General features: G+C 44.2%; 1 protein-coding gene across 1 annotated transcript in view; it reads left to right on the top strand.

The window, feature by feature from the left end:
* itpr1b (inositol 1,4,5-trisphosphate receptor, type 1b) overlaps positions 1 to 16,656 on the top strand; it is a 367,911-nt gene that overhangs the window by 282,848 nt on the left and 68,407 nt on the right. The window contains exon 50 of the mRNA XM_084317431.1: positions 16,242 to 16,417. Within this exon, the coding sequence (XP_084173557.1) occupies positions 16,242 to 16,417 (176 nt within the window). The remainder of the gene's footprint in view (positions 1 to 16,241; positions 16,418 to 16,656) is intronic.

Raw genomic sequence — 16,656 nt, 5'->3', positions numbered from 1 at the left:
ATAATGAAGGACATGGAGGCTGTCTGTGTAATCTGGGTTTGTGAAATAGCGAAACAAACTTCCATTGCACTTCAGCAAGACTGCAGCCATACTCTTTTGGACAAAAGCAAGACTTAGGGGAGCCGGGGACATTCGGATAGAATTAACTGGAACTTGTTTGATAGCCGAAGACCTCCATCAATTATTTAGGCTGTTCACTGGAGAGCCACTTAAGTGGTGAGCTAATGGTTCTTAAAGACTTGGGCAAGGTTAATGCTTGCACCAAATTATTAGCCTAGAAGGTACATTGAATTGATGCAGATACACTGAAAATGTTGGCTTCCTCCCTTGCACAGTGCCACTTCGACTATGCCAGTCCGTCGTAGTACAGTGCATTGTACACAATGGAAAATACGTTTTTATTGTGTTATCGATGATTTTATAATGCACGCATGACCGCTGGCTGTTGGAATTTGTCCAAAAAAACTAAATGGAACCCCCCCCCCCCCTGGATGAGTGGCCTGGCTCCCAGAGAGGGTTTGTTTGTATGGGGTCCAGGTTAGCCCTGACCAGCAGCCTTCTCAGTGAGTATTTTAGCCCCTGCCCTCCCAGAAGCCCCGGCTGGAATTTGACCATGGACATTAGATAAGAGCAGACCGTGGAACTAGGTCAGTATGTGCCGTCTGTTAACGTATAGCACGGGGAGTGTCACAAACCGGCCGTATGGCCATGACAAAGAGGGAGACGCAGACAACAAAAGTCAATTAACAAATGATTTAATTAATAAAGACATAAAAAGGAATAACTAACTAAACCAGGGGTCAGCAACCTTTTTGACATGGAGTGCCTGTTTGAAATATAGTTGTAACTAGTGTGCATCAACAATATTCCATGCATCGTAATTATTTTTTCTCATAATCAGGTATTTTTAATGATAATTATTACATCATTATTGTTATTGTTATTATTAACAATATTATTATGATGGTTGTATCAACCCTAAATCTGAGTTGGGGGGGGGGGGGTGCAATGCAGACAAACAGCTGCATACAATGCGACCATTTCACTCACATTTGCCCATTCATTTTTGGACACATCACACACCATCGGTGTGTGTACTGTACGTGTGCTGTCATAGCTCCACCTACAGGCCTAATGGAGAACACCAGGAGAACACCAGGATGTGAATGGAGGGTGAATGTGAGGTATATCGTGTAAATAAGTTGATTGATCGCAAGACTACACTGTAAACATTTTTATAATAATAAGTTACCAGAACTTACAAATATTGAGTTCAGTTACTGTGCATTAAGGTTTTCAGTTTTCAATCCATAATAAGTTAACAGAAAAATAAGTATGCAACCACATTATTTCAACCTAATAAAACTATGTTTATTGTCATTGTTTTAAAGAACACAAGTTGACTTGGTAATACTCACATTTTGAGTAAAAAAATGGCTTTTAACATGTGCAATGTTCAATGAAATAGAAAAATAAATAATAACATTTGTTGATTAATCCCACTGGTCACAATGGTGACCGTAATGTTTTTGTTATAAGGCTCTGCAAATGTTACTGAATGATGTAGCAATGTATTTCCAGCTAAATTGAAATAATAAACAAATAAAGTGTCTCAATTAAATATGTGGTAGTAAAAATAACCTGTGGGAGGATTTCAACAAGATAAATGCGACAACAGTGCAAAATATTTCACTATAATATTTAAAAAAAATACAGGGGTTGCCTACCCCTGAATTAAACTAACAGTGGCGTATGAAGTCAGTGATATCTTAGGGATGGGTACCGAATTCGGTACTTTTGAGGTACCGAACCGAAACACGTCGGTACTACAGAGTATCGAATCAAGTGAGAAACCGAAAAAAAAAAATTAACTTTTTTCTTTTCATGTCAACGTTCACATGCACAATATATGCTTACCTAGGATTTGACTTGATTCAACAACAAAGCAGTCGGAGCAATGACAAGCCGAAAACTGTCGAAATTGTAGTTATTTGAAGTTTGGATTTTTTTTTACGACTGAGGTAGGTAAAATAAATTTCTTGAGACTAAAGTACCGAAAAAAGGTACCGTTGGGTACCGGTATCGATTCACAGGTACCGGTATCGGTTCAAATGTGAAAGGTACCCATCCCTAAGTGTGAGTGCATGCATTGTAAAGTGTATAGGTGTAATGTTGTATAATGCAAACGGAAATCACAAGCACCAAACTAAACTAACGGCGTCCCATACGGAGAGCGCCCAGCATCTGACCTCTGCAAGTCTTTTAACAGGGAGCATTGATGGGGAGGGGGATCCCCGATCAAGAGGGAGGGGGGAGGAGGAGAGTGACATGGCGGGAAAGGCTGGGGGGAGGGGCGACGGTGAACGCCAATATACTGCCTTGACGTCGAGCTGGGGGGAGCGCTGTTAATTCTGCTGTAATCCTGTGGATGTCCTCAGTGATCCGATCCACTCGTTCCGACCCCTCAGCAATCAGCTTGCTCTGTATGTCCTCTCTGTATGTCCTCCGATAGCGATTCTATCGTCTTGACATCATCAGTTAGGTTGTGTTATTGTACTGTCCGTCTTAGAGCTTGTTGCAAGGCTGTTGTCGATGGAGTAGAAAATGTGGGAAGTGAAAATGTTTCTTCCATATCTGTTCAGAGAAAATCCATTCCTTTGGAACAACTGTTCACGTCTCCAGAACATGTTGAAGTTTGCAATGTAATTGACATTGTGTAGCACACAAGCAGTTGAGAGCCATTTGTTTAGCTGGAGAAATCTGCTGAATCTTTCAGTACATTTAGAGACTGTTGGCAAGGGGCCACTGATGTGCGATTCAATGTTTGTGGAATCCAGCATTTTCAGCAATTCAATATAATCACATTTCAGATTTTCAGACTATCGATTTGAGATGTCATTTGCTCCTACGTGGATGATTAATTTCCTGGCTGTTGTGTTTTCCGATAGAATCTTTGTAGAATCTTGTAATGGTTGCAATATCTCAAAAAAAACAAAAAAACAGGTATAAAATGGATTACATGGCGGATCCAAAGCCTGAAGTCTTATGTGGTACAGGTCCAAATTTTATAAAGATACGTTCAGAAATGGGTCTTTGGGAGAGATCCGGGTAAACCGTGACAAAAAAAAGCTCTCCAAAATCCATTTCCTCATCCACGGCCATTCATTATATTTTTTTATCCACTTTTTCTCCTTATTTTCTATTTTTCTCTCATCCCAATTTCGCCTCGCCAATTCTCCCTTCAATTCTCCCCTCCCCTGTCTCGAACGTTGCTAGACTATGCCTCCCACTGGTCGGCTGCAGTGAGGACCAAGCCTTGCATCACGTGTCCCCTCCGGTACACAAGGAGGCAGCTGTCGCATCTTTTCACCTGAACAGCGCGATATCTCAGTGGCGAGGAGTAACGCGTGGGAGGCTCACGCTGCCCCCGATACTTCCTGATTCTGCTGTACAGGCGCACCAACCGACCTGTAGGAGTCGCTGTCCACAACATCCAATCCCCACCCACCGGCTTTCCCACCCCTAACACTGCCAATTGTGTTAGTATGAACAACCGGCCAAGCCGGTAACAACGCTGAGAGCTGGGCTCGATACCAGCATCTCATGTGTTAGTGGCGAGCGCCTTGCCCACTGCGCCACTCAGCCGCCCACGGCCATTCATTCTGAAGTGTGATTGACTTCTGGTTTTCGCTTGTCAACTTTCACCCCCCCACGTGCAGTATCATTGGAAAGGTACACTCATTGGCTACATCGCTGATCAATAATTATCGCCATCAGCGGATTATTGGCAGTTCTGGAGCGGCGTGGTCATCTGACGCGTAAAAATACGCTCGCCTGACATATCGTCATGTAACTCGAGAACCGAGGCACAGATTTGGTCGAGTGAGGTGGCGTTTGAACGGCAACAAATAGATCTTTCAAGCGGTAATTTCTATGTTCGGCAAAAAATGCAGCCCGAGCCGTTAGATGCTCGCAAACTGCTGTGACTTTCGTGAGTTCCACGCACAGGCATGTGGGGACGTATACGTCCCGGTGCACGTTATGTGGTTACAATTCTTGAGGGTCTGAATTTTTTAACCGACCAGACAACCCCTCATCTGGCTCATGGATTGCATTGTCCATAGACTCACCCAAAACCACCCCCACTGTACCAGCCACCAAGGCAGGACTCCCTGCTGTTGATCCCTGCTGGCCAGCACCGGATAAACAAGCGTGATCATAATATGGCTTAAGCAAATTAACATGAAACACTTTAAACGGTTTCCTACGACCAGTGTCATTTACATAGTCGATTAGATTGGTGGGTGGATCGGACTCCTTCCACCCATCCTTCAATACAGACAGTGACCCCGGACGCGTCTATATTAATCCCAGCCGAAGAGTGCAAGAGCGCTTCCGCATTCTTCGCTGCGCATGAGGTCCTCGCTTAGTTCAGACGCCCCATTCAACACGGTTAATCACAAACTCGAAACTCTGTTAAGCTCCAGAGAGAGAGGCTGAAAACCCACAGTTCTTGCCCGACGGATGGGAGCCGAATCGCGGATCCGAGTTTTCTGATGAATAGCCCCAAAACATGGAGGTCGCGAACGGCGCCGGCTTCGCTGACCAGAGCTCTCTCAGATTCAAAGTTTTAATTGCAGCCTGCCTGGAACATACATGTTTCGGAACCAATGTGTAACTAGACAGTTACAATATAACATTTATATTAATTAACCCAGTTAATGCCTTAAGAGAAAGAGTCTGGTGGTCAATTACTACGGAAATGTCGTGTCTTACTAATAATAACTAATTCCTTGGTCAATAGAAGTCTCTGTGATACTTTCTGAATATGATTTGGGAATGGGCAGGGTTATAATAGAAGAAAAATTTACTCTGAATATAATAATGACGAAAAATAAACAGGATACACGTCAACAAGGTGCATGAGATGAGGTTATATGTAGTGCACCTTGTTGTGTATCCTGTTTATTTTTCGTCATTATTATATTCAGAGTTAATTATATTGTTTACATTGTACACAGTTTTATATGCATTTGATTAACCCCCTTTTCCCACCTCCTGAAGAGCTCACGATATGCCTCTGGGACCAACTCATAGGCCTTCAGTACTGTAGTCTTAGATTATCATTGCCTAAAGCCGCATATGCCTCCCGTGCTTTTCCTGACAACACGCACTGTAATAGTAATGTTTGATCAGAATCTGACCATTTCCTTGCCTCTGCAATTCTCTCAAAGAAACATCCACTGAAAGCTTACCGTCTCTCACTAGCCCCAATCTGACGGCTTGCAATACAATGTTTGCCTGCTCTGTTGCACGCTGCAAACACTCAATTTCCACTTGCTTATCCATCTCCATCTTATGCTTTTCCATCTCCATCTTATGTTTCTCTTGGTCATGAGACAGTTGTAATAAAAGCAACTCTTTTTACTGTTCAAAGGTTACCTGATGGAATCGCTAATGACAGTGCTACTCGTGACCGATCCGGTCCCTCTTCATTAGCCACCAGTATGCCTTTATCAAACAACTGCTGTCTAACCAAAGTCCTTAAACTCCCTTTACGTTTATCACTCAGACCACTTATATCAATGTCATATTTTTCAATAATTCTAAGAAGCTGGTCTTTAGTGCAATGCTCCAGAAGTTCTTCACATGGGGTATGTTATGTGTGGGGTGTGTTTGTACCCTGATCAGGTGTTCCCAGTGTGATGTGTAATTTCTAGTTGTAGTTCCCTGTCCAGGTCTTGTAGTTCCTTATCGTTTCTCTCCCAGGTGTATCCATTTGTAATCAGCCCAGGTGTCTTGTTTCGTCATCCCCTTGTGTATAACTGTTCTATCCCCCCCTGTGTGAGATGCTGATCCTGTTTGTACAGTCCTGTGTCTTGTTTGTCGTTATTTTATGTTATTCCTTTATTCACAAACCCATGGTAAATATAATTAAACATCTTTTTTTGTTACTCTGGCTATCGTTTCCAATTATGTTACATTGACGAGACGACGAGCACTCTTTTAGTCAATGGTAACGTAATAGGGTAGCAACAAACTCCTCTATCTGGGCCATAGTAGACTAGTCTACAGCTCAGCAGAGAAAAAAACTAAAAACAATAAACAAAATTCCAAAACAGACAGTGCTGCCAAGTCAACTAGTGCATACAAAAGGAATCTTGTATCCCTAAGGCTTGGTGGGGAAGTCCCTCTCTACATAGACTGCCTATCAGAAACTAAACTACATTACTCACCCTAGTCTTCATGTGGATTAGCGGTGGGATATTAAACACTTACCCAGTAGCCCAGTTAGGCCCCCAGCAAGCTGGTTACTCACCTGACAGCTCTGGATGTGTACCCGAGACAACTGATCTAACCACACACCACACAAAATTAACAAGTAAAAAAAACTAAATGGCGAGCCCACAGACTGCGCTAATAATGCCTACGCAGAGTGACTCCCACACAAGCCCAAATGTACTCACCAGCGGACCCTACAATCACCACTGACTTACCTGCTTGCCTATGCCAACTGCAGGACCAAACTCTGCACTAACTGAAACATAACCAAACAAAATAGCCAAATCAAACATCCAAATCAAACAACCAAATCAAACAACCAAATCAAATGTCCGCTCCAAACTGCATCTCACACTCACCATGTAGAGCAAAAAACGACTGTAAAAGAAAAACAAATAAACCGGCCATACGGCCATGACAAAGAGGGAGATGCAGACAACCAAAGTCGATTAACAAAGGATTTATTTAATTAATAAAGACATAAAAAGGAATAAATAACAACTAAACTAACAGTGGCGTATGAAGTCAGTGATATCAGTAGTGTAAGTGAGTGCATGCCTTGTAAAGTGTATAGGTGTAATGTTGTATAATGCAAACAGAAATCGCAAGCACTAAACTAACTGCGTCCCATGCGGAGAGCGCCCAGCATCTGAGCTCCGCAAGTCTTTTAAAAGGGAGCATGGGAACACCGGGCCCAAGTTTGCCATTGTGCTGATTAGCGCTCCAGCCACGCCCACCTCCAGTACCTGTCAACACAACAACATACAGTACTAGGCGGACAATGGATCCAGAGAGGAAGGGGTCGTAACAGGGAGTGACGTACTGTAATAGTAGGGAAGTACCGGAAGGCAGCTGTGCCCTGAACTGGTACAGTACATAAGCCTATAGGCAAGACGAGACGAGGCACGTTTATTTGTACAGTACATTTCATACACAGATCCACTTCAAAAGTGTTACGTAAAAAAGATAAAAAGTTAAGATTTACACATACACATTTTTAAATATTAAAAAGCATGAAAGACTTTGACAGCTTGACAGAGAGAAGTGCAAACCCAATACATATGCATATAAGTGCCTGCGGCCCTTTGAGAGCACAAAGTGCACCGAGAGTCAGATACCAGTCCCATAGCAAATAGCTTCCTAGGTGTAAGATAGGTCCTATGAATATAATTAAAATTAATCTGCTGGTGATTGGGGTTGCGGGAAGACAATGCCACATTCGCCCAAACATCATCCCAGTCAAACTCGGGGTCCAACTCCGGGATGTCCCCACGCCAGATTGTATCTAATGACACATTTTTATACGTGGATTGAATTAAGAACGTATACAAATCTGAAACAAACCCTCTGGAGGTCGTCCTGTCCACTATGAGCCTGAGGAAGGGGTGTGGTTGCAAAGCTTGAGCCCACGGCACGCCATGCGCCCTCAGCGCTGACCTTAGTTGAAGGTAAAGAAAGAAAGAGACTCGCCGGGAAGATCATAAAATTCTCTTAAGTCCTGAAATGCCCGAAGGCCGTTCTTATCATAAATATCCTCCAGAGTATGAACTCCCCTCCTTTGCCATTGAGGAATACTAACCGGCTTATGCCCAACAAGTAGTTGCTGATTATTAAAAATTGGAGAGTCCAGGTGCCATGGGCATTTAAGCCCACACGACTTCTGTACATTATACCACGTTTGGATCACGTGAGTTATGATCGGTTCATACCTCAGTCGGCATTTCGAAATAGGGACAGTGGAGTACACTACATCCTGCAATCTTAGCGGTGAAACCGCCGCTGCTTCTAAGGTGCCCCAAGATACAGCCTCAACAGGGTCTAGCCAGCACATCAGAGGTCTCAGTGAAAAGGACCAGAAATAAAGCTTAAAATCAGGGATTGCGAGGCCCCCATCTTGTTTTCTACGTTGAGTAGTAGCCCTTTTGATTCTCGGGCGTTTGTTATTCCAGATAAACTTAGATACCATCGATTGTACCTTGCGCCAGTGGTCTATTGGAGGGGGCAGGGGGAGCATTGAGCTAACAAAATGTATCCTATGCAGGACGTTCATTTTGATTATGGAAGCCCGGGCCTGTAAGGAGTTAGGAAGGGACGACCACCTGTCTAGATCCTGGCGTATTTTATCATAAGTACCCGTGAAGTTGTACTTAGTAGTTTGATTCAGCGTGGGGAATATCTCTATGCCCAAGTATTTAAAATGTTCCACTATGGGGATATCAGCTGGTAGTCGCACCGCCTTGGCCAGCTCATTAAGAGGTAGGCAGGCTGATTTGTTCCAGTTAATCTTAAAGCCTGACATTTTACCAAAGTCGTCGATTATTCCCAGTAATTTTGTGGCCGACCGGGAGGGGTCGTCCATAAAAATCAGTAGGTCATCCGCATAGAGAGCAATTTTGTGTGGAGTATTATTGACCATTATGGGGACGATGTCCTCAGATTGCCTAATAAATTGGGCCAATGGTTCGAGGGAAAGCGCGAACAGTCCTGGGCTCAGAGGACAACCCTGTCTAGAAGATCTGGAGACTGGAAAAAGTGTGGAACAGTTTTTGCCTGTCAGTATCATCGCAGACGGCGAGGCATACAGGACTTTAATCATATGAATAAAACTCTTTCCAAGACCCATAACCTCAAGTACCTTCCACAGGTATGACCACTCAAGTCTGTCAAACGCCTTCATGGCATCCAAAGACAGAACTGTGGACGGAGCTGTATTGTCTTTACTGTTATCGACTACATGCAACAGCCTCCTAAGATTATCTGCAGCCAGGCGCCCCGGGATAAAACCAGTTTGATCGCAGTGTACCAATACCGTCATAAATCTCTGCAGGCGGCGGGCCAGCACCTTGGCAAACACTTTTAAATCGGCCCGAGAAGACTCAAGGGCCTATAGCTACCACAATCATTGGGATCTTTGTCCTTCTTGAGAAGTAAAGAAATCAATGCCATGTTGACATCTCTTGAGAACTCCCCTTGTTCGATAGCGTAATTGATCATATCGAGCATCAATGGACCCAGTTGGTCCCAGAAAGCTAAATACACCTCGGGTGGAATACCATCCCAGCCTGGTGCCTTACCCCTCTGCATTTCAGCAATCGTCTCCCTTAGTTCCATCAGAGTGATCGGTTTCCCCAGTTCCTTGGCCTCTTCCTCAGAAATGTGGGGTATCTCAAGCCCGCCCATGAACGATTCAAATTCCTGTTTCAGAGGACCCGGACCTATCCATCTCCCCATTCCAGCACGCATTAAAATCGCCCCCCACAATGAGAGCGTATCCAGTAAGTTCCAACATATTCTTCGTGATTGTATCATAGAACGCTGAATCAAATGTGTTAGGGGCATACAATGCTATTATTGCCATCTTCCTATGAGAGAACTCAACTTTTGCTATAGTAATCCTTCCCTCAGTGTCCGACCACACGTCCAGGACTTTGATATCAAGGTTACGTCTTGTAACTATGACGACTCCTTTCGTCTTATCATCGGCTGAGGATGAGGAGATAACGTGATATTGTCGATTTGCCAGCCTTGACACATCACCCACCAATAAATGCGTCTCACTAAGGAGAGCAATGTCAATATTTCTTCTCTTCAATAACCAAAGGACACTGGCACGCTTGTGAGGGGCGTTAAGACCCCCTGCGTTCCAAATTAAAATATTAAATTTAGCCATGGTCGAATTTGTCTAAATGCGTAGAGAACATACCAGTGCAGCCAGGCTGAGGCTCGAGGCGCTGATCCGGGCGGGCCCAGACGGTCAATCTCAGAAGTTCAGAGGAGGAACAATCACACACATATAAGACAACAGTACATAAAACACAGAACAATACCTGTTCTGAAGGTCCAGATTAACACTAAAAGTCTGCGTTTATTATTTTGTATAACTTATATATATAAGATATATATCTTTACGCCATCTGTTTGCATAACAGTATTCTTCGCTCGCCTTATTGGGTCCCATCCTTGACGTTGTAGGCGCCAGAGACGCGCCCCCTAGACATATTTTCTAGACATGTTCAGACAAGCCCAGAGCAGGCGCATTGATTCTGTACGGGTGAACAGGCTGAGCCCAATAGGGACCAGAGAGAGTATATTGTGTAGACGGTGCAAGCAGCAGCAGCGGCAGTAGCATTACAGGAAAACTAGCAGAGCGAGAGTGTAAGACGTCCGGTACAGTTGTACACAGACCGATAGCCGTGTATCGTTATAGAGAGCTAATGGCTACTTAGATACAACTATAATATTGTCGAGCCATTATTGGCGCAGTATAGTGACTTGTGTAAGCGAAGTAACGTGGAGAAACGTATAGTTAAACCCAGCGGCGTTTGGATATAACTACTCATTGGAGACCGTCTGCGGGTTAGCTTCACGTACAAACGAAGCTAACTAGCTACCATCTATGCCAACAGGCTTTTGGATTAATAGCTATTAACCCTGCCATCGGGCGCTAGGATTACAAGGACCGGTTCCGTACGAGACCCCTTCTTCCAGCGGCGACAGGATTATCCGACCGGTCTACAGTTCCTCCGGAGCAGGAGCTCTAGAGAGAAACCATCGTCTCCAGCCACCATTTGCTTTTCCCTGTATCGCCTCGTTTCGTCTCACTCCCTTCAGAGCTCCGGTCGAGTATCCGTAATCTAGGAACTATTCATTACCGCTGACTTTGTTGCACTGACATTCTATTATTAAAGGAGAACCGTAATGAATAATATGTATGTTGCTATGACTATTAAAATGCTGTTAACTTGGTATCCCTGTCCCCGCGCAGTCAATTGAGTGTCCGCCATTTTGTCTAACTGTACTGTCTGGCTATTAATATTCTTTAGTAGTGGTTTAATCTAAACAATCTTTAATACAGTCAGGGTTGTGTAGCCCCTTAGCTACAATACCACCCCAGTTACAACCCCCCCTCCTTCTACTCTAAACCCTAACCCACCCGTCCTATTATTAACCCTCCTATACCCACTCTCCAATCCCCTCCCTATGCCCCATCCACTAAGGATGGTCATCTTCCTCTCATTACCCATTGGAGTCATGGATCCAATAAGACGCTCTCCACTCCGACCCCCCTCTAGTTAAACCCCTGATTAAACCCCCACTAGTCCAATAAACACAAATAAAAATTCAATTCAATAAAGATATCGGTCGAAAACCACCGTGAGCCTTGGCCCTAACATGAGATAACTAAAATGGAAAAAATAGCCATTATTATATAGTAACTCAACATCAACCCTGTAGCCATCTACTTCTGAGTCTGCGTATCAATGTCGCAACGTTATAGCATAAATGGATAAAGGAAAATTCAAAACAAAATTAAATTAAAGCATACCAGCAGATAGTCTAAGGCAGGATCGGATCACAGTTAAATTGCGCATACAGATGTCATTAAAACAGCGACACTAAGAAGAAAAGGAAAAGAGGGTTATGGCTAAAGTGCAAGCAAAGCTAAACCTGACCCAACCTGTTATCATATATTTTATATGTATATTCGGTCGAAAACCACCGTGAGCCTTGGACCTAACACGGGACAACTATAATGGAAAAAATAGCCATTATTATATAATAACTCAACATCAACCCTGTAACCATCTACTTCCGAGTCTGCGTATTAATGTTGCAACGTTATAGCATAAATGGATAAAGGAAAATCCAAAACAAAATTAAATTAAAGCATACCAGCAGATAGTCTAAGGCAGGATCGGATCACATTTAAATCGCGCATACAGATGTCATTAAAACAGCGACAATAAGAAGAAAAGGAAAAGAGGGTTATGGCCAGAGTGCAAGCAAAGCTATACCCGACCCAACCTGTTATCATATATTGTATATGTATATTCAACCGACCTTCCACTACTGGAGCCCAAAGCTCAAAACATCCTGGATATAAAAATAAAAGCATACAAGAAGTTAGTTAAGGACCCGATCACCATTGAATTGTGCAAACCGATGTCACTTTAAACAGCAACAACAACCAAAATACGTAAACATTATCGGGTCTCGAATGTCTCGACGAGGGCGATAGACACAGCCCGCTAGCCAGCCCGAGGCCAGCGCGTAAGCTAGTGATGAATCCGGCTAGCACGCTAGAATCTGTTATGTACATTGTTCAGTTAGCTCGCTAGCTTCCATAGAGCTTGGATGGGCAGCGGATAGTTAGCCTGTCTGGGCATGACAACAAGCATTTGTGAGCAGTCTGCCCTATCAATGTATTTAGGTCCACAACGCCAAGTTACTCACCCGACATAGCTATCAAGCAACCGTTTCGACCAACCCCCCGAGGTATTCCTCTGCTTTGGCCAACGACCAAAATGAGCGACGTTCATCGCCCTTACATAGCACAGACAATCTCGCGGGGGCGAATAGCGTAGGCCTCAAGCCCAGTTTCCATAGCTTGGCCATGACCACTTTGTATTCGCCCCTCTGTGCCTGAACCTCCGGTGTGAAGTCCTCGAAAATGGCCACTTTGTGATTGCCGAGACCCAGATCCCCTCTTCTGGCCCGGGCCGACCGCATGATGAGTTCTCTCTGCTGTAGCCTGTTTAGCTTGACAATGATGGGCCTCGGCTCCTTGTTCACACCAGGACTGGTCTTGCCCGCTCTGTAAGCCGACTCGCATATGGGCGGATCGGGAAGGACATCATTCCCCAGTATTCTCTGCAGCAGCTCCGGCATGTTCTCCGAGAGACGTCCTCCCTCACTGCCCTCCGGTACACCAACAATCCTGATGTTGTATCGTCTCTCCCTGGACTGCATTTCCATAATTACCGACTGTAGTTTGGCGACGTCAGCCTGCCAAGCCAGCAGGGAGGTCTCCAGACCCGCCACCTTCTCGCCTTGTCGAGAGGCCTCAGCCGTTAGCGAGGCTAGTTCGCTAGCATTAGCTGCGGCGTCAGCGTGTAGCGACTCCATCTTTTCTCTCAACGGGCCTACCGCCAGCCTGATTTCCTCCGACATTGCCCGATGAAAGGTATCAAAAAGTTCCGCCTGCGCTTTCATTTGTGCATCAGCGAAGTGTACCTCAAAGTCCGCATGGAGTTTGGTCACGACCGAGAGAATTTCACTTATTTCAGGCGAAAGCGAGGACGGGCTCGGTACCATTTTGTCGGCTGAAGTTATCATGGCTCTGGTTCCCTTCGACATCGTGAAAAGTTGAAAAAAGGTAGATGAAAGTAGTAGATGCTCGACCACTCAACAAAAAGACCAATAACAAATAAATATAAAATAAAGACTAGTGGGGTGACAGTGTTTTCCGCACGATAGTAGGGAGCTCCCGTGAAACACGTCTTACCCCATGAACGCCTGGCTCCGCCCCCCTGCAAACCAATCAATTTAAAGTACAAGGAGGTGCTGACACGCCCCCAAGTAGCCTACATCTTTCTTTTTGTCTTCTATGGGATGCTTGTTGTCCTCATATGTCCATTTGTGTGGTGGAAAAAAAAAGTGTGATGGTACGATTTTCTTTACTTACTCACACCAATTTTTTAAACTAGTGGTCAAAAGTTATGTATTATAACTTTTAAGTTAATTGTTATCGGCCATTGTTAGGAATTGACATGGACTGTGCTACGTCTTTTCTGCGTAATGAAACCATACCCCATGTTCATCATTGTTTCCATGGACACAGTGAATAAACAAAAAATTTAATCCTTTTAATCTTTTCAATAATACAATATTATATTATATTCTCAAACATGCTAAGAAAAAATTATCCAGAGTAAAGGTAGCACCGGTTAGTTTACTTCCTGTTTTGGCAGAGCTGTTTTGACAGCGGAGCATGGGCCAGCTCTTTACGTAGGAGTGTGCTTGAGTGTAGAGAACAGTTGCTGGAGCGGGATGTACTGTACTGTACATGAGGACTGAAAATAGAAGCCAAGGCTAAATGCGGAAGCTCTCAGACAGATGAATGGGCCTGGGGTGGAGGCGGCGTGTGGCTGCTGGGTGATGTCTTCCCCCGGTCCCACTCCCCCTGCAGGTCTCCTCCTCGGACCTGGGATCACCCGCAGACTGTTCCTCGTGAATTTGGCAGGAGCCGAGTGTATTTTTAGCCAGATGGGTCTTATGTAACGAGCACCTGTCATGTGATCTCTGCACAGAGAGGAGAGGAGAGGAAAGGAAAGGGGGGGGGGCTAGTGGGAGGACATGGAGGGGACAGGGGGTGGGGTGGAGGGAGGCGGAGCAAAGTCTCACCCATAGAACTCTGGGATAGTGTAAACCTGACTGACCTCGTTTTCCATCTTGACAAACGTGCATACCTGCATGTGCACTATGAACACTATGTACTGTACACACACACAGACACACACACACACCACCCCTGCAAACTGCTACAAAGCACATTATATAGGCCTCTCACGGGTCACATATTTTCTGGCTGACTCACTCACTCACTCTCACACTTTACTCTCACAGTACACGCACAGACACTCTCTCTCACATACACCGATATACACACATACTCTCATGCACATGCATGCACACATCTGCGCACACACACATACACATACATGCATGCACATACCCGCATGCATGTACACACACACACACACACACACACACACACACACGCACACAGAAAGTTCCATTAAAATCCACCAAGTATTGAAAGCATTCCCCTAGTGTAGCTCACGGGCCGGGCTTGGCGTGGAGCTACTGTGGTGCCTGGTAAGCTCACGATAATGCTTCACTGAGCGACAACACATTTGGTTGTGTCATACTTGACATTATGTAAAAACACACGCGCACAGCCACGTTTTATCATACCTGTGGGGGCCTGTCCATTGATGTACAGTTTCCTCCCCCTCTAATGTATATAGTTTATGTTAGGATCTCTGTTAAACTACTGTATATTTGTATATCTTGTATGTAGAAAATGTAACAGTACTGTATATCTGTATGTCATGATATGTCATGAATTGAAAATGGGGGACCCTTATGTAAACAAGATGAAAGTCTTTCTCTTGTCTGCATCCCCTTAACAATTGTGTGTATTGAGCCGTACTGTATTGTACCCATTCTGCAATATGTTAATAATATTTTCAATCAATCAATCAGACTTACACTCATGCCATAATCCCTTACCATAACTTTAACCATACCCACACTATATGCCTAACCCTAAATGTAGCCCCTTGTACTTTTTGAGTCCCGACTAATGTCCCCACAAGGATGGAAAAAGTACAAGAATCCTTCCAAGTGGGGACATTTGGTCCCCGCAAGAATAGGTAAACAAGGATACACACAGTCGAGGAGTTGTGCCTGCTGTGTCTTGGTATACAATGTGTCTAGGCATGTTGAATGGGTAAATCTGTTGGGGGGGGGGGGGGTGGGGGGGGGGATAATATCCCATGGAGGCTTAGAGAACAGTACAGTTTTTAATCACACCCGGCTCAATGCCCTGCATCTATAATGCAACCACGAAGAACCTGTGGATGGATCAGTCGAAGCTTGTTCTTTTGGCTATTCACCCTTTTGCCTGAGGTTGAAATACAGGGAGGAGGAACCTAAATGCTTTGATGGGATTGAAAGGGAAACATCACAGAACTGTGTTGCTGAAGGTTTTCTGATGAACTGTGTTTTGTCTATTTTATCAGGTTGGAAAGTACTTTACACAAGTAGTTCCATTTTACATTTCCACTATAGTTATCTATAACTGTATTCCACTACATTTCAGAGTAAATATCCTACTCCTTGTTCCATTATAGGTATATAAAACACCTGCAGGTTTTAGTTGGTTTTAATAAAAAGGGCATTGCATACAAGTAAGGCTGAGACCACTTATCGATTTATCGATGAGGTAATTTTTTGTGCGTGTGTCGTGGGCCAACTACAGCTTTGCAAAAACTACAGTGAGTGCACGTGCACACACACACACAAACTAACATTACATAATATATATTTTTTTTTACATTCAAAATGTTTGAATGTAATACAAATAATAATAGATACATAAATCTGTTCCTCAGGAACCCTGGAGCCCCATCTCTCTGCCCTCCTTTGGGTGGCCATGTTGGTATCCCTGGCCATCGTCATCGTCCTGCCTCAGCCCCACGGCATCAGGGCGTTCATCGCCTCCAGCGTCATACGCCTCATCTTCTCTGTAGGCCTGGAGCCCACCATCTTCCTGCTGGGGGCTTTCAACGTGAGTGTTTGGGGACAGGCAGACTCGGATGTGTGTATTTTTAAACATTGTGTCTTTCCTCATAGAAGTGGGTTATTGGCTTTGTTGTAGGCTAGTCGAAACCACTCCAGTCAGGGCCAAGACTTGGACCAGGGTCATTATAGTTTTTAATTTGTCATTTGTTTTTATTTATTTAGTTTTTCATTCATTTTTGTTTTCAGTTTGTTTCCAGAGTGGGTTTGCTAGTTTCAGTTTAATTT

This window comes from Notolepis coatsorum (genome assembly GCF_963971535.1).
Source record: "Notolepis coatsorum genome assembly, chromosome: 6".
NCBI classification, from domain to species: Eukaryota; Metazoa; Chordata; class Actinopteri; order Aulopiformes; family Paralepididae; genus Notolepis; species Notolepis coatsorum.
The sequence above is the reverse complement of the archived record's forward strand: the minus strand, read 5'-3'. Positions and strand labels throughout refer to the sequence as shown.